The sequence below is a fragment of the Drosophila nasuta genome, chromosome X (genome assembly GCF_023558535.2).
Source record: "Drosophila nasuta strain 15112-1781.00 chromosome X, ASM2355853v1, whole genome shotgun sequence".
Taxonomy (NCBI): Eukaryota; Metazoa; Arthropoda; class Insecta; order Diptera; family Drosophilidae; genus Drosophila; species Drosophila nasuta.
Genome location: NC_083459.1, coordinates 25,498,027 through 25,524,786, shown reverse-complemented (window position 1 = coordinate 25,524,786; position 26,760 = coordinate 25,498,027). Strand labels below are relative to the sequence as shown.

Here is a 26,760-nt window from a genome sequence, read left to right as displayed (position 1 = left end):
CACCCTTTAGAATTTCAAAATTTTGCTTTATTTAAAAATTTTCATACTTTTTGATTTTAGCCTATGGCCCATACAAATTCATCGTTTGCCCAATTTTCAAAGTCTCAAATTTTTGCCAAATTTCAAAATTTTTCAAATTTTTTGACTTTTCAGACTGCCCATTCGCTATTTTCGTTTGCCCACCCTTTAGAATTTCAAAATTTTGCCGAATTCCAAAAATTTTCATACTTTTGATTTCAGCCAATGGCCCATACAAATTCATCGTTTACCCAATTTTCAAAGTCTCAAATTTTTGCCAAATTTCAAAATTTTTCAAATTTTTTGACTTTTCAGACTGCCCATTCGCTATTTTCGTTTGCCCACCCTTTAGAATTTCAAAATTTTGCCGAATTCCAAAATTTTCATACTTTTTGATTTCAGCCTATGGCCCGTACAAATTCATCGTTTACCAAATTTTCAAAGTCTCAAATTTTTGCCAAATTTCAAAATTTTTCAAATTTTTTGACTTTTCAGACTGCCCATTTGCTATTTTCGTTTGCCCACCCTTTAGAATTTCAAAATTTTGCTTTATTTAAAAATTTTCATACTTTTTGATTTTAGCCTATGGCCCATACAAATTCATCGTTTGCCCAATTTTCAAAGTCTCAAATTTTTGCCAAATTTCAAAATTTTTCAAATTTTTTGACTTTTTCAGACTGCCCATTTGCTATTTTCGTTTGCCCACCCTTTAGAATTTCAAAATTTTGCTTTATTTAAAAATTTTCATACTTTTGATTTTAGCCTATGGCCCATACAAATTCATCGTTTGCCCAACTTTCAAAGTCTCAAATTTTTGCCAAATTTCAAAATTTTTCAAATTTTTGACTTTTCAGACTGCCCATTCGCTATTTTCGTTTGCCCACCCTTTAGAATTTCAAAATTTTGCCGAATTCCAAAAATTTTCATACTTTTTGATTTCAGCCAATGGCCCATACAAATTCATCGTTTACCCAATTTTCAAAGTCTCAAATTTTTGCCAAATTTCAAAATTTTTCAAATTTTTGACTTTTCAGACTGCCCATTCGCTATTTTCGTTTGCCCACCCTTTAGAATTTCAAAATTTTGCTTTATTTAAAAAATTTTCATACTTTTTTGATTTTAGCCTATGGCCCATACAAATTCATCGTTTGCCCAACTTTCAAAGTCTCAAATTTTTGCCAAATTTCAAAATTTTTCAAATTTTTTGACTTTTCAGACTGCCCATTCGCTATTTTCGTTTGCCCACCCTTTAGAATTTCAAAATTTTGCTTTATTTAAAAATTTTCATACTTTTTGATTTTAGCCTATGGCCCATACAAATTCATCGTTTGCCCAACTTTCAAAGTCTCAAATTTTTGCCAAATTTCAAAATTTTTCAAATTTTTTTGACTTTTTCAGACTGCCCATTCGCTATTTTCTGGTATAAAAATACGTAGCTTGTTTCTCCATTCGGTTTCACGATTGGCAAGACAACAGATCCAGTTGCGTCCACTGAAATTTTCCTGATCTTCTTAACTCGGGAAAGATAGATCTTCATTTGAGCGCCCGTACAGTAAATGCAGTAAAATTCATCCAATCCAATATCCAAGATATATCCCGCCAATTCACCATCATACTTTTTAAGGTACAAGGATGAAATTGGGTCGTGGTCAGTACTTATTCCAAGATCTCTGTTCATTGCCTCTTCACGTAGCTTTCTCAAGGTCGGCAACTTTGGAATGTAACTAGGCTCCGGGTCGTTTTCCTTCATATCCTTTGTGGCTTCCTTTCTCCATAATGCAGCTTTTTTATACATCAACTCGTTGCCAATTTCGATTCGTCTAGATCCAGTGCATCGCCGTTTTTGGTGATGTGGTATGCCACGAGTATCTGGAACGGTAACAGATATTCCAATGCCACAATGGGGCTCAGGTTCCACGAGACAATGTCCTTTTAAAATCGAATGGCACTCATTGCAGTATCCCTCAATGCGCAGCCAGATACTTTCTTCCTTGCTTGATATTTTTGCCTTTTGAAATTAAAGGCACACGGAAGGGGAACCTTTTGGTATAACGATCTTGCTATGACATCAGTCCAGTTTTCTTGTAAATAATTTGCAGATCGCAAGCCTTTTTTCGATTCACTCTTCTCTTTACTGGGAGCAATCGACCCCCACACGTCATCGTCCAATTCCAAGGAAAAATACAAAATTGGCAAAGGTCCATTTTTCTTAGATTCCACAATATTGTACTCCGAATCCTCTTCGAGAATCGTAGAATTCATTGTAAAATTGGCCGGGATATCCACAATACCACATCGTTCCTTTACGGCAGTCAAAATGTTGTTTCGATTTACCCTGACGTTGAAATTTAAAGTGGCTGGACTTATTATGCCGCCCAAACGTTGACTAACTTCTTTCCACACTTTGTCACTCCTAGGCTTGAGACTACCGGCCTCATTAACAAAAATATTGAAGAAGCAGAGGGCATCCACCACTTCTGAGGTATTAAGTTGAGGAATAGTTGGCATCTTTTCAGTATTTTTCTATGACACGTATACGTTAAGAACCGCGATTAGCATTGAATTGATAATTAAAATGAATAATTTAAATCTTACCAGCTGGATTAAAAATATCACTTAACACAACACTTTTAACTCAGAGAATTAAGAGATATCTTGATATCTTTTTATAAAATTAATTCACAACACTCAAGGATTTTAAATTATATTCGTAATGAAAATTACGGATTAACACTTTTCACAACACACAAGGTTTTTTAATTATATTCGTAATGAAAATTACGGATTAACACTTTTAATATTATTATTTCTGCTGACGAGACAACCGATCACACGTAACGCACAAATCGAACTAACGAAAGGATTGTCAATGAGATAAAATGATACCTCTGTTAAGCAACAAGTGCATACATTTTTTATGGTTTTATTATATGCGGATGTACCTGCAGGTAAAGTAGGCGTGGGCCAAAAAACCGCAATGACCCTTGGTAATAACTTTATTGACCAATATGCAGAATACCCAAGGTATTTAGGAGTGGCAAAAAATGTAAATCCCATTTTATGACATCTACCTGTTTTATGAATTTTTGACTCTCTTGGGAAAATCTTGTAAGGGAAAATCCACTATTTTTGGACAATTTAGCAATACCTACTACATGTATCGTGATATTGCGTCACCCCTTTTGAATGAATTCCACCAAAAGGTAGTGAATGAGAAAACCCAAGACTTTTAAGAATAAAAAGGACACACCTGTTTTATGACCTTTAATGACAGAAAATATTTATATAACCCGTTATAGGCTTGACGGCTTTAGTAGTTTATGGAATTTCAAGAAAAATTATACTAATAGTCATAAAATAAATGACATACAAAATGGGCAAACGGAAAAAGTATGAACATTTTTGGAATTATGCATAAATTTTAAAAACTAAAGGGTGGGCAATCGAAAATAGTGATTGGGCAGTCTGAAAAAGTCAAAAAAATTTGAAAAATTTTGAAATTTGGCAAAAATTTGAGACTTTGAAAATTGGGCAAACGATGAATTTGTATGGGCCATAGGCTAAAATCAAAAAGTATGAAAATTTTTAAATAAAGCAAAATTTTGAAATTCTAAAGGGTGGGCAAATGAAAATAGCAAATGGGCAGTCTGAAAAAGTCAAAAAAATTTGAAAAATTTTGAAATTTGGCAAAAATTTGAGACTTTGAAAATTTGGTAAACGATGAATTTGTATGGGCCATAGGCTGAAATCAAAAAAGTATGAAAATTTTTGGAATTCGGCAAAATTTTGAAATTCTAAAGGGTGGGCAAACGAAAATAGCAAATGGGCAGTCTGAAAAGTCAAAAAAATTTGAAAAATTTTGAAATTTGGCAAAAATTTGAGACTTTGAAAATTGGGCAAACGATGAATTTGTATGGGCCATAGGCTGAAATCAAAAAGTATGAAAATTTTTAAATAAAGCAAAATTTTGAAATTCTAAAGGGTGGGCAAACGAAAATAGCGAATGGGCAGTCTGAAAAGTCAAAAAAATTTGAAAAATTTTGAAATTTGGCAAAAATTTGAGACTTTGAAAATTGGGCAAACGATGAATTTGTATGGGCCATAGGCTAAAATCAAAAAGTATGAAAATTTTTAAATAAAGCAAAATTTTGAAATTCTAAAGGGTGGGCAAACGAAAATAGCAAATGGGCAGTCTGAAAAGTCAAAAAATTTGAAAAATTTTGAAATTTGGCAAAAATTTGAGACTTTGAAAGTTGGGCAAACGATGAATTTGTATGGGCCATAGGCTAAAATCAAAAAGTATGAAAATTTTTAAATAAAGCAAAATTTTGAAATTCTAAAGGGTGGGCAAACGAAAATAGCGAATGGGCAGTCTGAAAAAGTCAAAAAATTTGAAAAATTTTGAAATTTGGCAAAAATTTGAGACTTTGAAAGTTGGGCAAACGATGAATTTGTATGGGCCATAGGCTAAAATCAAAAAGTATGAAAATTTTTAAATAAAGCAAAATTTTGAAATTCTAAAGGGTGGGCAAACGAAAATAGCGAATGGGCAGTCTGAAAAGTCAAAAAATTTGAAAAATTTTGAAATTTGGCAAAAATTTGAGACTTTGAAAATTGGGCAAACGATGAATTTGTATGGGCCATAGGCTAAAATCAAAAAGTATGAAAATTTTTAAATAAAGCAAAATTTTGAAATTCTAAAGGGTGGGCAAACGAAAATAGCGAATGGGCAGTCTGAAAAAGTCAAAAAATTTGAAAAATTTTGAAATTTGGCAAAAATTTGAGACTTTGAAAATTGGGTAAACGATGAATTTGTATGGGCCATAGGCTGAAATCAAAAAGTATGAAAATTTTTTAAATAAAGCAAAATTTTGAAATTCTAAAGGGTGGGCAAACGAAAATAGCGAATGGGCAGTCTGAAAAAGTCAAAAAATTTGAAAAATTTTGAAATTTGGCAAAAATTTGAGACTTTGAAAGTTGGGCAAACGATGAATTTGTATGGGCCATAGGCTAAAATCAAAAAGTATGAAAATTTTTTAAATAAAGCAAAATTTTGAAATTCTAAAGGGTGGGCAAACGAAAATAGCGAATGGGCAGTCTGAAAAAGTCAAAAAAATTTGAAAAATTTTGAAATTTGGCAAAAATTTGAGACTTTGAAAGTTGGGCAAACGATGAATTTGTATGGGCCATAGGCTAAAATCAAAAAGTATGAAAATTTTTTAAATAAAGCAAAATTTTGAAATTCTAAAGGGTGGGCAAACGAAAATAGCGAATGGGCAGTCTGAAAAAGTCAAAAAATTTGAAAAATTTTGAAATTTGGCAAAAATTTGAGACTTTGAAAATTGGGCAAACGATGAATTTGTATGGGCCATAGGCTAAAATCAAAAAAGTATGAAAATTTTTAAATAAAGCAAAATTTTGAAATTCTAAAGGGTGGGCAAACGAAAATAGCGAATGGGCAGTCTGAAAAAGTCAAAAAATTTGAAAAATTTTGAAATTTGGCAAAAATTTGAGACTTTGAAAATTGGGTAAACGATGAATTTGTATGGGCCATTGGCTGAAATCAAAAAGTATGAAAATTTTTGGAATTCGGCAAAATTTTGAAATTCTAAAGGGTGGGCAAACGAAAATAGCGAATGGGCAGTCTGAAAAAGTCAAAAAATTTGAAAAATTTTGAAATTTGGCAAAAATTTGAGACTTTGAAAATTGGGTAAACGATGAATTTGTATGGGCCATAGGCTGAAATCAAAAAGTATGAAAATTTTTAAATAAAGCAAAATTTTGAAATTCTAAAGGGTGGGCAAACGAAAATAGCGAATGGGCAGTCTGAAAAGTCAAAAAATTTGAAAAATTTTGAAATTTGGCAAAAATTTGAGACTTTGAAAGTTGGGCAAACGATGAATTTGTATGGGCCATAGGCTAAAATCAAAAAAGTATGAAAATTTTTTAAATAAAGCAAAATTTTGAAATTCTAAAGGGTGGGCAAACGAAAATAGCGAATGGGCAGTCTGAAAAGTCAAAAAATTTGAAAAATTTTGAAATTTGGCAAAAATTTGAGACTTTGAAAGTTGGGCAAACGATGAATTTGTATGGGCCATAGGCTAAAATCAAAAAGTATGAAAATTTTTAAATAAAGCAAAATTTTGAAATTCTAAAGGGTGGGCAAACGAAAATAGCGAATGGGCAGTCTGAAAAAGTCAAAAAAATTTGAAAAATTTTGAAATTTGGCAAAAATTTGAGACTTTGAAAATTGGGTAAACGATGAATTTGTATGGGCCATTGGCTGAAATCAAAAAGTATGAAAATTTTTGGAATTCGGCAAAATTTTGAAATTCTAAAGGGTGGGCAAACGAAAATAGCGAATGGGCAGTCTGAAAAAGTCAAAAAATTTGAAAAATTTTGAAATTTGGCATAAATTTGAGACTTTGAAAATTGGGTAAACGATGAATTTGTATGGACCATAGGCTGAAATCAAAAAAGTATGAAAAATTTTTAAATAAAGCAAAATTTTGAAATTCTAAAGGGTGGGCAAACGAAAATAGCGAATGGGCAGTCTGAAAAAGTCAAAAAATTTGAAAAATTTTGAAATTTGGCAAAAATTTGAGACTTTGAAAGTTGGGCAAACGATGAATTTGTATGGGCAATCAAAAAAGTTGAAAACCTTCAAATTTTTCAAAATTTTGAAATTCTGAGATATGGGCAGACTTGAAAACACTTGAGGCTACCGTTGTAGCTTTAGTTTTCATAATTTCGAGGTGTGGGCGATCGAGTTTGAGTCATTCATGCCGAAAAAATGTCAAAATTTTTCAAAATTCAAAATTTCGAAAACGAAAAATTTTTTCGAAAAACTAAAAGATGGGCAAACATGGGCAAACGATTTTAAAGCGGTTTCCGCAAAAAAATTTTGAAAAAAAAAATTTTTGAATTTTCGAAAAAAAAAAATTTTTCATAATTTTGAAACTAAGGGTGGGCAAAAAAAAATTTTTCCTGGGCAAACATGGGCAAACGATTTAAAGCAATGGGCACCAATTTTTTTTTGAATATCTCAAATCACTTGACCCAGCTTCTCTGAGCTACAAACATCGCCTCGATTCGATGCGTGCGACCCAATTTCGAAATTGAATTGCAAGTTCAAGTTTTTATTTTTTTGTTTTGTTGTTGTTGTTGTTTGATACCCTTTAATCTGTCAAGCGCCTTAAGAGGCGGCTGTGACTAATTGCTCAATCAGCGACAGTCCGAAGTGTCATGCAATCAGCCAGAGACCAAAGACTTACAATATATTACAATCATAGTTTACAATTGCAACACTAACTAATGCATCGAATGCGTCAAGTTGCCCCTGACCTTCGACATCTACAATGATGATGATAATGATGATGATGATTAACTGCGATTCGATTACCAACTTGTTACCTCGAGGGTCTCGCTTGTCAACTTAATGATGTCTATGATAGATGGACGCAACTTTGCCCCAGTTGCAGCTAAAACATATTTATTGCTAACCTTCTTTTTGGAATCGCTAAATAAGATATGAACTTTTATATAAATTATACAAAGCTTATATCTTTGAAACTAACATTTCAGTCATTGTTCTGTTCGGTTTTTTGTACTTTCACATCAGCATTTCTTTCTCAGCGCGCGAAATATCTTTATCTTAGAGCGTGACATTGTGAAATGCAATTACTAAAAATAGCAGCAAAAATAGTTGTACAAAAAAAAACGTCACGATAAGTCAACAGTCTATTTACTCATGCCACCGTTAACTTAATTGTTCCAATATTTGTACAACTCTTTTGCGTGAGACTCGAAAGCTTAAAACGTAAACACGAACTCGATTTGAAATTTCCAAAGAAACAGAAACCCAACTCTTTGAAAGTCGCATCTAATTCTAGGCAAATGATGGCGGTACTTTGTAGTCTTAAGATAAAAAGGTAGTTTTTGAGTATGGTAAGCAAGATGTCAATATATAATAGTGATTTCTCAGGGCTGATTGGCCATCTAATGGTTACACTATAACACATCTGAATAGCAAAAGAGACATAATTGAAACAATGATGAAAGCTATTCGCTCCACATTAAAACAAAAAACAAAAAAAAATACTAGTGCGGTATTGATATTCAAATAAGTATCATCAAATTTATCTAAAGTAAAAATGCTGAAATATACTTAAGTCTATGTTTGGTATATTTATACACTATTATATTAAAAATATACTATACTATATACCAACTCTTTGAAACTGAAATCTAATTGTAACCAAATGATGGCGGTACTTTGTAGTCTTAATATAAAAGAGATAGTTGTTACTATGGTAAGCAAGGTGTCACTATTTAATAATGATTTGTTAGGGTTGGTTATTTTATAGATCACATTTTGAATCGGTTTGAGGTTGGCTAAATTTGAGTTAAAGAGAGAATACGATTTGTTCGAGATAAGTGTGATTTCGACTTACATATGTATAATCACAATAAAGTCAAGACTATATTAAAATGGCATAACAGTTGAATCGAATAGCTTTTAAAACAATAATAAATTATTGCTTGTGCCTGAAATACATTTTGTATCTTAAATTATTTTATTTGTGATGCTCTTATCAAAAATAATAACCCTTATTATTATGTTTAAAATAATCTTTAAGAGTGTTTTTTTTCCCAAATGATAAAATATATTAAATATTGCTTTAAATGAAGTCTTTTACAATTCAAGCAATATTAGTTTAGCATATGTTTAGGTATAAATTAAGCATATTTGCTCTTACTGTCGAATTTGTTGTATTTCAAATTCAAATATTATCATTAACAGTCCTACAAACTCAATGAAAAAAGAAGTGGCCCGAAATGTTAAACCCGCGAAAATTCTTATTTTTGCCCACAGTAATATATACTATATATGCTATAAAGAGTAACTCTGAGTTTAACTTAGTTTTGTGATTTAAAGTAGAGTATTCTTTGGTTGCATTCACGTCTTCTCACTTTGCTTTCTTCCGCAATTCTTTTGCCCATAGCTTGAAGCACTTGTCACGCATCTCACGTCTGCGTTAACTCCTCACTCACTCACACTCTTTCATTTTCTTTTTTTTCACTCTCTTCTTGCAGTTGCGCCTGAGGCAGTCGAAAGTTGTAATCAGCAAGCGGGAAGCGGGAAGCGGGAGAGAAGATGATGATGATGATGTCGACATCGACATTGGCATCGACGGACTGCAGCAGCAGCAGCATGCAGGGATCAAGCACCAGCTCAGCCTCGAGCGATGTCATGACACTGACCACAACGGCGGCCTCCTCGTGGTGTGCGATGCCAGCGAGCACGCGACTGCGTCTGGTTCGCTTGGTCCGTCCGCATCAGCGTCGATTGCTGGTGGTGCCGCCGGAGCGGAGTGCCAGCTATGGATTTGCTGTGCGTGGTGGCAAGGAGCATGGCATTGGCTTCTTTGTCTCCCACGTGGAGCATGGCGGCGAGGCCCAGTTGAAGGGATTGCGCGTAAGTGGTTCACTGGTTCAGTGGTTCAGTGGGTCAAACACGTAGCACAAGCACCCAACCACACCTCGCTGACAGCTACGTGATGCGATTCGTTGTGTTGTGACTTGACATGATCACCCAAATTTGTTCTTAACTGCTATTGACTTTCTCTTTCTTTCTTTCACTCTTTCTCTGATTGAATTCGACAGATTGGCGATCAGATATTGCGCATCAATGGATATCGATTGGAGGATGCAGTGCACAAGGAGTTCATTCAACTGGTGGCCAGCCAGGATCGTGTCACACTCAAAGTGCGCGGCGTGGGCATGCTGCCAGTCAAGGAGTAAGTACAAGACGTAATGAATTATTTATCATAAGAGTTAGCCACGAAGGAAAGAACAGACAGAAGAGAACATCTCTTTTGCTTCCTTAACCATGTCCGTCTGTAAGCTATAACTTTTGACAACACTTGTCATAGATGCATGTACTTCAAGTTTGTTTTATATTTTGGCCACGCCCACACTCGGACTCTTATAACAAAAACAAATCGAATAAGAAGCATAATGTGAAAGCTAGAAGAAAACAAGTAAGAAAGTTACACTCGAGTGTACTCGACTGTGAGATACACGCTACTCATTTTTAATAAAGGCAAAATATTGCGGTATCATTTTCAAAATATACCGAAAATACTAAAAAAAATACTAAAAATATACCAAATGGTGTGTTTGGTATATCGATATAGTACACCATTCAAAATATACCATAGACGGCTCAATCTACCAGATTGTCAGCCAAAGCAACTCAGACCCCTAGTAAGTAGGCGTTTTTGCCCATACACACGTATTTCTTTAATAACTTCGACAATTTTTATCTGACCGCAACCAAATTTTTAGGAATCATAACTAGTATAGTTTTTATTATAGATACCAAAATTCGCAACTCTAGCTTTAAAATTACGCTTGTTATTCGATGTTTTTGATTTTCGGGGGCGGAAGTGGGCGTGGCAAAAATTTGAAACCAACTTGATATGCGTGCAAACATAACAAATGCTGTCAAAAAAAAATTATAGCTCTATCTCTTATAGTCTCTATAGAGATCCAGTGTTTCATACGGACAGACGGACGGACGGACAGACACACAGACGGACAGACGGACATGGCTATATCGTCTCGGCTGTCGACGCTGATCAAGAATATATATACTTTATAGGGTCGGAGATGCCTCCTTCTACCTGTTACATACATTTCCTGTCGGCACAAAGTTATAATACCCTTCTACCCTATGGGTAGCGGGTATAAAAAGAAATTAAATATGGCTAGTACATTTTGTACTTTATTTTAGAAAATATACCAAATAATTATACCGAAAGCATGTATGTTTTATATAGTAGTATATTAATATACTAATTATAGCATAATGTTAATGTTAGTAGATTAACATACTGAATATAACATTCGGTATTTATTATATTAGCATATATCAATATAATAAATACAGAATGTTATATTTCCTATTATTTAATATATTAATATACTACTATATTATTATGTGTATGGTAGTATATTCATATACTAAATATACTTCTCGGTATATTTTTTACTTTTATTGAAAATGGTTAGCAGCTATCTCACAGTCGACTCTAGCTTCTTGTTAGCGGACCGGACAAGAAGTAGTTATGCTCACAAAATGAGTAATACGATCCATACTGCAGGACAAAATTACCAATTTGTAGTTGACAACACTTTGTCAATTGTATGATTTATGAGCGCACAGTTTCTTGCTACTACTTGTTGCTTTTGATTTCACGCTGCATATTCTCATCCGTCTGTCCGTCCGTCCACTTGTTTGAGTGCGTCTATCTCTGAAACTTTAGTAGCTAGAGCTTACAAATTGGGGCACGTAAGTTCATGCTCAGCATATGCAACTAATTGTTATTTTGAAATTTTAATCTTGAACTCTTAATCTTTGTGCACTTGCAGTCAGCCGGACGAGCGCTTGTCCTGGAACGTGGTGAAGCTGCCCAGCGTGAGCGGCACGCCCTCCGAAAGCTCGTTCAAGACGAGCAACGAGCGAGAACGTGAACGCGACCGCGATCGTGATCGTGAAAGGGAACGTGATAGGGAGAGAGAACGAAATTGCGATCGGGAGCGACGCAATACGAGTCGCGACATCAATGTGGTGCTGCATGTGGCGCCGCGCACCAAACTGGGCCTCGGTATATGCAAGGGACCCGAATGGAAGCCGGGCATCTTTGTGCAGTTCACCAAGGAGCGGAGTGTGGCACGCGAAGCGGGTTTGCGGCCAGGCGATCAAATACTCAGCGTCAACAGCATCGATTTCTCCGATGTGCTCTTCAGCGAAGCCGTTGCCGTGATGAAGGGCTCCACCAAACTGGATATGGTTGTCCGCACTGCGGCGGGTTGCGAACTCTTTCCGGGCGAATCGAGTGGCTACAATAGCTCAGCCAGTTCGGTGACGGGTGATCAGAGTCCGTGCTGGGCGGATGCGAAGTCGAAGCGTTTGACGGCGGTGCGCGAAGAGTCGTCGCAGCAACAGCAACAGTTGCAGTTGCAGTTGCAATTGCCGCCGGTGAACAAGACGATCATCAAGCTGAGCGAGAATGGCACCTCCATCAACAACACGTATGTGCAACAGGAGCAACAGGGGGAGCAATCGATTAGTCGCAGCACCACCATACGACGTGGCAACAACAACAGCAACAATAGTGTGGTTGCACCACCGCCACCAGCAGCACCGCTTGCCACAGACAACCACAACAGCAATGCGAATGTTGGCAGCAACAGCAGCAGCAGCTTGTCGAGTGCCATAAACGAGGAGCTCAAGAAACGCAAAGAGGTGAGTTACAGCTTACCACCAATTGTGGCCTCTCCTAAGCAGCCTCCTAATTATTGTCCATTTCACAGAAGCTGCAACAGGTGCAACAGCGCAACAGTCAACAGGAGCGTGGAGCGAGCCGCAACGTTGCACAAATGTCGCACAAACGTGAACGCAACAATTCTGTTGCTGCTGCAGCGCCACCCGCTGCAACATCAACAACAACAACATCAGGTGGAGGAGGAGGAGGAGGAGATCAGCATACCGCGCTGATGGATGAATTTAAGCGTGCGCATCAGCGCATGTTCAGGAACGGGTTCCATGAGAGCGAGCACAAGGTGAGCAGCTGCAACTCTTTATGAATAGTTGTTGTTCGACGCTGGTTGCTCGCTGCTGGCTGCTGGTTGCTCGTTGCTGGTTGCAGTGTTGCAACTTGGCAACTAACGCTGGCTAGTTGCAAAGGTCAAGAGAGCTGAGAGCGGACAGCACTTGTTATGTTGTTGTCTCGCTGTTGCTTAGATTTCTAGCCAAAGTTGTTGCTGTTGCTGTTGTTCATTTTGTTATTGCTGCTGTTTGTTGCTTATTGTTAGCCATGTGAAGTATTTGTTAGCTCTTGTAGCCACTTGACAACTAAATGAGGGCGCAATAGCAAGTGAAGTCACAGACAGACAGACAGACAGAGAGAGAGAGAGAGAGTGCAAAGAATATAAATTAGTTGAAGAAAAGTGAGCAGAGATAACTTCACGTCTTCACTCAAACATCTTCAATTCAAATGCGGCTCCTTACTTGACCTTAAAGGCAGCAAATAATGTTAATAACAATGTCATATTGATTTATTTAAAAAGTTAAAGTTTGTGATTTGCAATCCTTTTGATTGACAGTTTTGGTTTTTAAGTATAAGAACTGAAAAATTGTATTATTAAGATTCTTTTTGATTGATGGCAAATGATAGGCTCCATCCGTCCGTACATCTTGCAGACTCTTACAGATAAAGCTACATTCTCCCGCATATCGATAAATCTATTATCAAGTGTCAAAACAGTTCTTATGTTTTCGCTAAAAATTTGGTTGCGATCAGATTAAAATCTTGGAAGTTATTTTAGAAATATTTGACGAAAATTGATGCTGTAATAGTCATTTGACGATAACGTGACAATCTAGAATATTTTATAGTCTACAGTATGTAGTAGTATATAAATATACCAAATGGGGTTTTTGGTATATTGGATATTATTGTTATTCGAAAAATACACCAAAATAAATATACCAATAACACTAGAATATACTGAAAATTATATTTGGTATATTTATATACTGCTACATTCTGTAGAGTTCAAAATATACTAGATTGATATTATCGTATTGCAAATTATACTACATTTTCATGGTATATTTTGTAGTAGTATATAAATATACCAAATATGGTTTTTGGTATATTGGTTATTATTGTTATTCGAAAAATACACCAAAATAAATATACCAATAATACTAGAATATACTGAAAATCATATTTGATATATTTATATACTGATACATTCGGTAGAGTTCAAAATATACTAGATTATACTACATTTTCATGGTATATTTTGTACTTTATAGTATGTAGTAGTATGTAAATATCCCAAATATAGTCATTGATATGTTTTAGTATATTTTGGAATATTAATTTGGTGTGATTTCTGAATAATTTCCTACGGTCTGTACCTTTTTATACCCGCTACCCATAGGGTAGAAGGGTATTATAACTTTGTGCCGGCAGGAAATGTATGTAACAGGTAGAAGGAGGCATCTCCGACCCTACAAAGTATATATATTCTTGATCATCGTCAACAGCCGAGACGATATAGCCATGTCCGTCTGTCCGTCCGTCCGTCCGTCCGTATGAACACCTAGATCTCAGAGACTATAAGAGATAGAGCTATAATTTTTTTTCGACAGCATTTGTTATGTTTGCACGCAGATCAAGTTTGTTTCAAATTTTTGCCACGCCCACTTCCGCCCCGCAAATCAAAAAAATCGAATAACAAGTGTAATTTTAAAGCTAGAGCTACGAATTTTGATATATATACAATAACTACTGTAATAGTTATGATTCCTGAAAATTTGGTTGCGATCAGATAAAAATTGTGGAAGTTATTAAGGAAATACTTTTGTATGGGAAAAACGCCTACTTACTAGGGGTCTGAGTTGCTTTGGCCGACAATCTGGCACATTGCGAAGTTTATGGTATATTTTGAATGGTGTACTATATCGATATACCAAATATACCATTTGGTATATTTTAAGTATTTTTTTTAGTATTTTCGGTATATTTTGAAAATGATACCGCAATATTTTGCCTTTATTAAAAATGGGTAGCGGGTATCTCACAGTCGAGCACACTCGACTGTAACTTTCTTACTTGTTTTATTTGTTTATAATTGTTAATTTGCAAATTCAGAAGAATACATATTTAGCTCATAGGTTGAGCTCAAGCTATTGCACAAGCAAGAAGCGTATCATAATAAATTTAGCATATACCTAATCAACATATTAAATGCCATGTTGTACATAGCCAATTTGAATACTCTAACAGATTTGTGCTTTTAAAATGAAAGACAAACGACTGAACAAACTGAGAAAAAAGAAAGAAGTATTACAGTGAAGTGCTTAGGGCGCTATAACAATTTAATGATATGAATTATATTAACGAATTTATACACATCTCAGTCACACATTCCTACCTATCAGACCCTTGCTTAGCTCCAACTACAGGGTATGTGTGTTAAAAGCAGCGTCAAGAGTGCGAGCAAAAACAAAAAGGCATCACGAGAATTTGCCAATTAAAAGTGCAGCTTATCGAACGTGACGATAGGCAACGAGTCCAACTAGTTGAACAGTCTCTAATCTCTAGGGTATATATGTGAGTTTGTTTGTCTCTCTCTTTTCCCTACACTCTTTCTCTCTCTCCTCCTTATCGTCGGGCAATTGAACTCTGATTTATGCTAATTGAAAACTGAAATTGTTTTGCATACACAACTCAAACTTAAATAAGCAATGAAAGCTCATCCAGTCAAAAATTTAAATGCTCAACTGTGGCATACCCTATACACAATTTACAGCAAGTTGTGCATACCCCATTTGTGGTTGCTGCTGCGCCGTGTTTGCTGCGTTATAAATAATGTCAAATATGGCAAAAACTTTGTGCATAGTTTATGACTTAATTGCTTTTCCGCTTAAAACCAAGTGAAGCACTTATTTGTGCTCTCAGTCGATGCTGTACTACAAAATACCCTATAAAGTTTAGGATTTAGACTTTCGCAAAGTAATTAATATTATTGAAATAAAATGTATGATAATTTTATGTAATTATAATGAGAATTGCCAAGAGAGAGAGAGAGAGAGACAATTTGAATAATGCGGAAAGAAAAATTCTATTCAAATTTTCAAGTTTTATTTGATTTATTGTGATTATTCTTTATTGATATGCTATATATTTAAATAATTAGTAAAAATTCTTAATTGTGTTATAATTATTATTGATTGTGATTACATTTTTGTTAGTAATAGAATTTCTTTAATTTGTGCTCAGCCAATATATTTAATAATAATGAAGAACACTGATAATTATATAAAATGAAAAGTTTAGTAAGAAAGTTTAGTGAGTGCTCTTTGAATTTGAATAGAATTAAAATTTGTTATTAGATGCAATTACATTTTTTTGCTAATGGAATTTCCTTGATTCATACAATCTCTATATTTTCTATCTGAACTTTTCTTATTGGTAATTAATATTAATTACTAATGAAATATATATTTTTGTTTTTTTTGGATTGAGAATGTCTAACAAAACTAAACATTTTCTCTATTCATTTTTAGTGATATTTATTATTCTAATAGAATTTTTCTGCTTCATTCTTTTTGTAGTGTTCACTATTATAATTTTTTTTGTAAGCAAATTTGGTGTCTAATCTTCATTAGGTTTATATATTATTATTAGTTATTTAATTTTTTTTAAGCAGATTTGCTCTCTAATTTTCGTTAGGTTTATTTATTGTTATAACTTATTAATATTATATTTTTTGATTAAATATATAATTATTTCTTATTCAGGCTTTCTCTCAATCTTCTTTTGAGTTATTTATTATCAGTAATAATAATTATAATTTACTGATATTATAATTCAGAGTATAGAATGTAATAGAATTTTCCTAAGCAACACACAAATCAAGTTTTCTCTCTAAACGTTTTTTAGTAGTATTCTTTATTATAATTTATTGATATTACATTTGATCTTGTAATAGACATTTTCTGACGCAACCCTTTTCTTCGAACACTCAAACTCTCTCTTTCTCTCTCTCTACCTTTCTCTGTCTCTTGAATTTGTTCGTTGTTGGCAAACTTGTTGCATAAGCTGACGTCAAGTGCTTTTGTATGAGTGTGTGTCGAGCACACAGACAAACGGACAGACAGACAGCCACGTGTGTTTATCCAGTGACCTTAACTTTTCTTGGATTTTCCCCCACATTTAGTTTTGTTTTTTTTTTTGGGCAGCATTTATCTGCGATTTCAAACAATGGCTGGCAGCCACCCGCAAATAGTGAAGCCAAAACAATGACTCACCACTGAAGAGGCGAATACCAAAAAAAGAAAAGCAAACATAGGTCGGGTATGAGTGTGAGAGTGTGCTCCTCAATGGGTTGCCTCTTATCTTATCAGCTGTTAACGGCGCCGCAGCCGCACAAAGCACAACAACACAACTCACAACAGCAACAGGTGAGAGCTTGACAACTCTGCTGCAATTGTCGAGCGTCCAGTCTGGGTAAAAACACGGCAGCGTCAACAGCAACAGTTCAGCTAGAGTTCGAGACGAGAGAGAACGTCAACGCGATGAGTTTGCTACGTGCTAAAAATGGTGTTGGGGGCGGCGGTGGCGCAGGCGGTGGCATCAATGGGCGTGACAGCGATATGCCAACGATGCGACCAGTCAGCATGGGTCGACCATTGGTCACGATGTCCACATACGAGGTAGACGCAAAAGAATGTCATCATCAATCAGTCAATCAATCAATCAATCAGCTATTGCAAAAATGTTTCGTCTCAATCAGACAATCAATCAATCAACTATTGCAAATATCTTAACATTTCAATTCCATCAATCAGACAATCAATCAATCAATCACTTAGCTTTTGCAAATTTTTTCCATCTCAATTTCAATTTCGAATAATATACGAAATTTTTTGTATTTCACAGGAACGCGGCGAGACGCTGAAACGCACTTCGATAATGCCCGATGATAGTTGCTATCGCAACAACAACAACAACAACAGCAGCAGCAGCAGCAACAACAACAGCAACAAATCGAGCAATGCGAGCAACAGCGGAAGCAATCGCATGTCGCTGCTTAACGGCGGCAGCAATAACATTGTCAATGGATCGACGGAATTGCCACCGCCGGTAAGTAATTGGCCACAAATGGCCTAACAAAAGTTTTTTTCTTTTTTTTTTTGCCAGCAGCATTATGACGGAATCTATAAATAAGTATATATACTAAACACTAAAGTATCTCCTCTCTATATACCAACAAAACAACTAAAAAAAAAAAGAAAGAATTAGAGAGATAATTAATGACAGTCGCAATTGCTCATGAAGTGTTTTTTGTTTTTTTTCTTTTTTTTACCAGTGAACAAAGAAAACAGAAACTGTGGATAATTCGTTAGATAATACTTAAAATGTGCTTTGAGCTTTCACGAAAGAGTCTTTGCTTTTACCTAGTTTTAACTTTTTTTTGCTTTTACCTTGTTCAACAACGAACAATAACAAAGAGCTTTAATGAACTTAGTTACAGTGCTGATTAGAGATTTTATAAACAGCCAACTAAGTGACCGATAACATTAAGAATTTTCGATTTAATTAACTTATTAATAGACAGTGGAGAGAAATAGTAATATAGCTTCAATTAAATTCAAGGCTATATAGAGCTTTAATGAGCTTTGAGGTTGACAGTTAAAGAACTTGTGTTTTCATAAACTTTGAAATAAAGCATAAGTACATTAATTTGAAAATGTGCTTTTAAATAAGTAAAAGCTTGTATCAAGCTGTAGCTAGAGTTAAATAAAGTTATACACATAGTTTTAATGGGCTTTGTAGAAAAGTTGAGAGTCGAAAAAAGTAAGTTTTAAAAAGCCTTTAACTAAAGCAAAAATGACTGCAAAAGTTCTATTCCATTTAATGTGCTTGTTGTAAATTTAAAATATATTTTAAATATATACTAAATAAATTACTCGCAAATGCTCTATTGAATGTAATGAGCTTTTCAATAAATAAAAGCTTGTAAAAAAGTCTTATCACAGCTGTAACAAAAATTATATTGAGTCCAAAAGGCTTTAGTTTTCAAAAGCTTTCAACTAAAGAAAAATAAGTGCAAATATTATATTATATTTAATGTGATTTTTGTAGCTTTTAATGGAAAAGCTTTATTATAGTTGCAGTAAAGTTAAAAGTACAAGTGAATGACGTATAAAATGTCAGATAAAACTATAATATAGTATGTTAGTAAAAAGTATGAGTAAGTGAAAGACGTTTAAAATCTCAGCTTAATAATTATTGTTCAGCGGAAACATGTAAAACTAAGCAAAACAAACGAAGCATGCTGAGTAGCCCACATACCGTATTTGCACAATTCAATTTGTTATTAATCAGCAACCGAGTTGAGTTATTACACTAAGCCCCAAGTGTTATAGAGCATTTGCTAGTCAAACAAACAGAGAGTCTCAAGTGTGGACTACCACAACGCAATCACAATCACATTTTTATGGCATTATCACAAAAAACAATCACAAAATGTGAGTTGACGCGTTGGCGAGATTTACAATGGATACCCTAGACTAAAACTTTTGATTCAACTGTGAAGAAGTGATAAGATGATTCTATAGGCAATTTCTTAGTCGATGCAATGTGGAATATCCTGGATGTGATAATACTCAGACTAAAACTTTTGTTTCAGTTGTGAAGAAGACGTGATAAGAAGTTCATAGGGAAAACTTTGTTACTATAGGGAATTTCTTAGTCTTAGAAGTGATAATAAATGAATGAAGAATGTATTAGAAGAGTCGACTTTAGTTGAATTAAAATTATTTGCTTAGTTGGCAACGCTGTTTATCAGTTATAATACTCACTTTTTCTTTCTCTCACTTTTGTCTTACAGCCACCGCAGTTTGCCAATCCACAGAAGAAGCAACAGCAGCAGCAGCAACCACAGCAACAACAACAGCAACAGTTCAAGCTGAGCTTAGCCAACGGCAACAGCAACAGCAACATCAACGGCAGCAGAAGTAAACCTTCGACGACGACGACGTCGCCGCTGTTGTCGCCGGTGCTGCGCACTCCCAGCATACTTGTGGGCGGTCTGCGTGCACCGGCCACGCCCCAACCGGACTACGATGCAGCAGGCACAACAACAACAGCAACAACAAGTCAACAACAACAGCAACAGCGACGCACGTTGCGTTTGGGCACAGTGACGATCGGAGAGTACGGGGAACAGCAGCGGGGAAAGAGAGAGACGCTGCGCAAGATGCCATCGATTGAGGCAAGCGGCGGACAATCGAATGGCATACTCAAGAATGGCAGCAATCGCAACAGCAGCAACTACAGCAACAACAACATCAACAGCAGCAGCAGCAGCAACAACAGCAACATTAATGGACGTCAGCAGCAGCCGCAATCGCAGCAGACGGAAAAGTCCATTAAATTTGGCAATTGATGCAACGTGCAACGTGGCAACGTGGCAAACTGTAAACTTGTGCAATATGGCAGTTTAGTTAATACTATTATTATTATTAATATTAATATTAATATTAATGCTATTATTAAAATAATTTGTAATGTGTTTTTTTTGTGCGCTCTTTAAAACTACGTTTTTTTTTTCTCTGCATTTTTGTTGAATATTTGTTAATATTATTTAACAATTAATTGTTAAGCTGCTAATAATTAATGTACGTAATTGATATACTTAATTGTACTTACATATCTATTATTGTATAAACACACACATATATATATAAATATAGATTTGTAATAAAAGCAGACAAAAAAAAAAACAGAACTGTGTGAATGCGCCAAAGTGTGAGCTCAGCAAGTGACCAACGAGTAGATACCCTGTAAAAAGTTGAAGCAAGTGCAAACTTGTTAAATTCGTAGTTGACAATTCTCGTTAAACATATCTTTATAACAATTCGAAAAAAGCCAATCATATAATTAGAATTCGATTAGACAAAGTAAATTTACGATTTTAATGTACAAATTAATAGTGATATTCAAAAATTTTGTTTATCAATTTTAAGCGCACGCGTCATGCTTTTGGACGTAATTCAATTTTTGCAATACTCTTGTCATGGCTTTCAAAAATATCGCGTGCCGTATGTGAGAGACAGTAATGTAAAATGTTATTATACCCGTGCGTGCCATGATTTGTTTTTTTTTTCTGTTGTTGTTTTTATGACAACAGGGTATATGTTCGTGTGTACAATGGAACAACAAATGATAAGCTGTAAGAATATTTAGCCGCTTGCGTCAGCTAACAAAGAGCGCGCAATTAGACAGCTTGACAAGCCCAAAAAAAAAAAAATGTCTCATTTTGGATTTTAGTCATAAATAGTCGTACAACAAGCTAATGATTGATATTTCCTATCTATCCAATATACTACAACTACTACGATAAACTAGCTACCTAGTTCCTAGTACTAGTCGCTATACAATTGTTCAATTAAGGCGATCAAGTGCCGTTGTCACTTTCGATTTGCGTACATATAGTAGTACAATAGAACAAACTTGGCAAAAGCGTGACGAAAGCGAAAGGCAAACATTTAACATTGCATACTTTTAGGGGACGCGCACATTCGCAATGCAAAGCTCCTTGCTACTCTATTATGTTCGCCTGGTATTTCAGATGGTCCAAGCAGCAGTTTCCAAGCTTGGTCGACATTTTTTGAAGCAAACAACTGCTTGTTTTTGTAATTGTTGTTGTTGTAATGCGAGTCGATGTAGTTGTTGTTGTTGTTGTTCGAAAATCAATACCGCTTTTAAGCGATGTCTACATTTTTTTAAGCCTTGCACATCCAACTGTTGTTTTTGTAATATTGTTGTTGTTGTTGTAGTGCTGGTCGATGTAGTTGTTGTTGTTGTTCGACAATCAGAGCCGCTGCGGACGACTAAAAAGTGTCAAATCAGCAGCTGAAATACCAGGCCAGCAGAAGCAGCAGAAAGCAGATACACAGTACAAAAAAATTGTGGCGCCATCTATGTCTTAAACTAGGAACTATGATTCAAGTTAGGGAGGTAAAAGTATGCTACAAAAAATTGTTCGCTGTTAATTGCTCAGAAACATTGTACACCCCAAAAGTATGCCGCAAATTATTATTTGCAACTTTGCAAGTTTGAAAAATGTGCAGCCTGAAAGTATGCTATACAAAATCACTTGCTGTACATTGCTTACAAAAATGCTGCATACTAAAAGTATGCTGAACAAAATTATTTGCTGCACGTCATTGCATATTAGTTGCATTCTATTCACAGGATTGCACAGAGACAATTTTTAGCAAGGAGGAAAATAATATCATTTCGATCCCTGGCCGAGGTATTGCGGCAACTAGCGATCGTCAAGCTATGCGGTGTGGAAACATTCGCGAACAACAAGCAGGAGATGAAGGAGGTGAAGGTGGACCAGAGCACGGCATGAAGCTGGATATCGGAATATCGGAATATTAGGCCAACCATAGCGTAACACATTCGATTGTCACTCTATTATCAACTAAATTCTATTCACTTTTTGCGCTGCACTACAAGCTACAGCACTCCATTGTAAATCACCTTGCAGTATAACACTTTACTTTATAATGTCGTTTACTGTTTAACATCTCACAGTGCGACACGACCGTATAACATTCTGCAATATAACACTTAATTGTATAACATCGTACAGTTTAACATTTGCACGCTAACATATTGTTTCATAATACGAGTACTTTAATTCCCAACATCTCACAGTATAACACTTTACTGCAGTAGAAATGTACACTGTATAACATCTCGAAGTGAAACGCTTTGTAGTAAAACAGTATTAACTAAAACAACTTACAGTACAACACATTACATTAAATGACATTCAAGCATTCCCTTTGCAGTATAACGCTTTACTACATAATTAATTGGAAGCCTAACACTCAGCACACTCTAACAAATTTCCTCTTCGCTCTACTTCGCGATTATAACACTTTTGTTTATAATTTTGTGCAGTATAACACTACATAATACTACATTTTATATAATATTAACCCCTTAACCCCTCATTTTGAAAACCAACAAACTATAGTAGAAAGTATTAATCGATCGTTGGTTGCACAATCCATTAACCATAAACGAACTGGCAAATCCTGTTGCCAGTAAATTGAGCAACCCAACAACTATCATATCCAACTTGACCAGCTGGCTTCTCCCTCTCTCTTTATCTCTATCTCTATCTCTATCTCTCTCTATCTATGTCTCCTTAAAACTGTCGCATCATGCGAGTTACTACATCAGAAAATTTCAATGTTTTTTTAACTAACGACATTTTTGCAATCGCAATTTCAAGTAAAACTCATTTTCTGCCGCTTGTCGCATAATTGTGATTACATGAGTTAACAAATTGAAGATCTCTTAGTTTTTAAATTGTATTTAAATGATTTTCCATATCCAATTTTAGTTAGCCACTTGACTACTACAAAGTAACATATTTTAAAATAATTTCGAAAACGAAAATTATGAAATTTTATTAGAATTCATTAGAATTAAAATTATTATACTTAAAAAAAAAAGGTTAGAAATAATTTTTATTTATATGACAAACAATGCGTTAAACATCTAATATTTATATTGACTGCCTTAACTAAATTATTAATGAGTAGAACTTAAGGTACGTTAAGTATACGCACAGTATGTGGGCAATTTCAAAGCAGTCGCAAAGAAAAATGCATGCATTAATGATTACGACGCAGTTCTTAGTTCACATCATTATTATTTTTATTTTGTTTTTTTTTTATAAAACTGAACAGTTTTTATTATTTTAGAGTATTACCAACTTTATTCTGACACTATTTTTTACTTCAAAACAAACGCAGAACGTTAATAATATAATAAATACATTTTCTTAATTAGTTTATTAAAAGTTGCTTTATTCATAAACTATTTAAGAGTGTACAAAAATGTTTAAAATTGTTGAGTATTGTCAACTTTATTCTTACTCTTTTTATTACACGTTATTTTTTTTACATTGATGATTAAACAATAAATTAAATTGATTATTTTCGTTATCCATAATGTATTTAAACAAAGAACAAGTCGATCCAAAATGTTTAATTCATTATTAAATTCGCACTTGATTGTTAAATCATTTTTGAAAATAAATTAGCCAAGAAAATGATTGCATAAGCATTGAATTAAAAGATGTAAGCTTTGTGGGATTTACTTATTTTTTTTGCGTTTCCGACTTGAATTATTATTATTGACCTTTCTCTGTGTTTGCTTTGCAGTTGCGAGCGAGCACTGAGCGTGGTGAGCGTTGTTGAGTTGTGATTATTATTGCCTCACCATTTGGGCCAAAAGTATGGTAGTTGATGCAGCGCATCGAGTAGTCAGCAAGTGCCACTCGCCACAAGCGAGAGAGAGAGAGAGAGAGAGAGCGAGCCAATGGCCACGCACACAGGTTAAGGCAATAAAAAAAAATGAAGAAAAAAAAAAGACTCAAATGGTTGCGCAGACGCAGACGCAAAAGACTCAGTTGATACTTGGACCTGGTCGATCGCAGTCGCAATCTCGGTGAAACTCGGCGAGTTCGTTTAGTTTAGTTTAGTTTTGTTTTGTTTTCGTTGCTTTATATTTTGCTTTCATAACGAACGAATTTCGCAATCAACGCAACCAAAAGTAAACACAGAGACAGACTTACATTTACCATCATGCTGCTGCTGATGAAGTTGCTGTTGCTATTGTTGTGGTCATCATTGACGGCGACGACGACGGCGCTTCCCATTGCGCCCACCACATTAGACGGTGCCACGCCCATCGATGCCCAAGTCTCAGCCGCTGATTTTGGCGCCTTAGACGCCTTTGCCGAAGATGCCGCCGAAACATCGGAAACAGCAGCCAGCGAATCGGCGGGTTTCAAGGTAACTTTCAACACAATTCCAGATGGACATCTTGAGGCAATGTTATTTCTTGTTTTTATACCCGCTACCCATAGGGTAGAAGGGTATTATAACTTTGTGCCGGCAGGAAATGTATGTAACAGGTAGAAGGAGACATCTCCGACCCTATAAAGTATATATATTCTTGATCAGCGTCAACAGCCGAGACGATATAGCCATGTCCGTCTGTCCGTCTGTCTGTCTGTCCGTCTGTCCGTATGAACACCTAGATCTCAGAGACTATAAGAGATAGAGCTATAATTTTTTTTCGACTGCATTCGTTATGTTTGCACGCAGATCAAGTTTGTTTCAAATTTTTGCCACGCCCACTTCCGCCCCCGCAAATCAAAAAAATCGAATAACAAGCGTAATTTTAAAGCTAGAGTTGCGAATTTTGGTATATACAATAATAACTTTAGTGGTTATGATTTCTGATTGAAATTCTGAAATTGTGGAAGTTATTAAGAAATACCAAACATACTATTTGGTGTATTCTTAGTATTTTTTAGTATATTTGCAGTATATTTGGTATATTTAGAGAATAATACCGCAAAATATATTGCTTTTAATCGAATTGGGTAGCGGGTATCTCACAGTTGAGTACACACGACTGTAGCTTTTTTACTTGTTTGTTTTTTTTCTTAGATTTCGCTGCTGCCAACGCCAGCGAAGACGGCCGAGTCGGTGAATCTGGAGCAAGAGGCGATACCATCGAAGGTGCTCAGTGTCTATGACAATTCCCAGAAGAAGATTTCGGATATTTCACATGTGAATATCAAACTCTACAAATTTGTGAATGATTGCGATTATATTCATGTTTTTTTGTTTGTTTTTCTGTTTTTCTTGTCTTTTGCTGTGCTGCAGCCCGTTCCCATTTTGGACAGCATCAGCGAGCATGAGAAGTATGGCAACAATGGCGACAAGTTCGACGGCATCTCGCGTTCGCTTGTTAACGGTTACGAGGCATTTTCCAATCTCCTCAACACCTTCATACAGGTAACGAAACTTGTCAGATTTGTTAATAGTTTTTTTTCGTTTTTTTCGGTTTTTTATTGTTTGGTTGCGCTGTTAGTTTGCACGTCGCATTGCACAATCCCTCTTGATATGTTTTATCGTCATCAGTCGCCATAAAGGTGACAATTAACCACGTAGTCCATTGGCCTCAAGGTCAAACCCTAACAAAAAAAAACGTTTCTTGCAATTTGCAATTTTCAAATTATTGACAGACGTAATCCGTTAAAGTCGATGCTGTTTGAAGTATTTTGGATTATAGAAACCTTTCTATAATGTTTAAACTCTATAACATATATCATTCGATTTATTCAAACATAACTAAATAATTTTAGATGCTTCTCTTTAATATAATTTTAATTAGTTTGCTATTGGAAACTGGCTTACAAAGTTTCATATCTATAGCACCAGCTCAAGCTGAGTTCCTTGAGGTAATTTTACTATACACACTTTTCTAATAAAGTGATTTAACAGATTCATTGCCGAAATCCGTTAAAAATCGATGCTATTTGCTTAATTTTGACAATTTATCAGTTTGAAGTATTTTGGATTTTAGAAACACTTCTTATCAGCCTTAACTCTATAACGCATATCATTCGATTTACTCTATAGTACAAATTTAGACCATTTTAGCTGCCTTTAACATAAAAAATGTTCAGTTTATGCTATTGAAAACATGTCTACAAAGTTTCATCTCTATAACACTAGTACAAGCTGAGTTCCTTGAGGTTATTTTACTATACACACTTTTATGGTAAAGTGATTTGAGTGATTCAATGAAATGCTTACTTTGCACGTACAACAAGTAGCTTAACAAAGTTTCAACACAATAGCGGCAGTAATTTCTGAGTTCCTTGAGGTTACAATACAATACTAACTTAATAAATAGTTGATTCCAATATATATGCCCAATTTCATCATAATATCATCATTCTTATTTATATTCCTGCAAAAGAGTAACAAATATTTGAATTCACAAAATATTTCTTTTTTATTTACTTTTCAGAAACCTAAAGAAATAGCGCGCAGCTTTTCGAAGGGAATCACAGCACAGCTGGACATCATAGGAGGCAAGCTCGTGGGTCTCTAGAGTCTAGACTACGAAGTTGGAATTAAGAAACGCATCCATTAACAACTATAAACTTTGTTGTTGTTGTTTTTTTGTTTATTGTAATATTTTGTATAATTTGTATTATTTAAATAAATAGTTTAATTTATTTTGTAACTTACACGCAATT

General features: G+C 35.0%; 2 protein-coding genes across 2 annotated transcripts in view; both read left to right on the top strand.

The window, feature by feature from the left end:
- Positions 1 to 20,359, top strand: part of LOC132796264 (general transcriptional corepressor trfA) — a 40,579-nt gene extending 20,220 nt beyond the window's left edge. The window contains exons 2-7 of the mRNA XM_060807362.1: positions 9,115 to 9,496; positions 9,685 to 9,818; positions 11,455 to 12,331; positions 12,400 to 12,648; positions 17,544 to 17,747; positions 19,498 to 20,359. Coding sequence (XP_060663345.1) covers positions 9,176 to 9,496; positions 9,685 to 9,818; positions 11,455 to 12,331; positions 12,400 to 12,648; positions 17,544 to 17,747; positions 19,498 to 20,055 — 2,343 coding nt within the window. The 5' untranslated portion in view covers positions 9,115 to 9,175 and the 3' untranslated portion in view covers positions 20,056 to 20,359. The remainder of the gene's footprint in view (positions 1 to 9,114; positions 9,497 to 9,684; positions 9,819 to 11,454; positions 12,332 to 12,399; positions 12,649 to 17,543; positions 17,748 to 19,497) is intronic.
- Positions 20,360 to 24,160: 3,801 nt separating this feature from the next.
- Positions 24,161 to 26,747, top strand: LOC132796697 (uncharacterized). Its single transcript, XM_060807950.1, has 4 exons — positions 24,161 to 24,493; positions 25,157 to 25,279; positions 25,376 to 25,507; positions 26,529 to 26,747. The coding sequence occupies exons 1-4, from the start codon at positions 24,284 to 24,286 to the stop codon at positions 26,610 to 26,612; spliced, it is 549 nt and encodes a 182-aa protein (XP_060663933.1). The 5' UTR covers positions 24,161 to 24,283; the 3' UTR covers positions 26,613 to 26,747.
- The last annotated feature ends 13 nt before the right edge of the window (positions 26,748 to 26,760 follow it).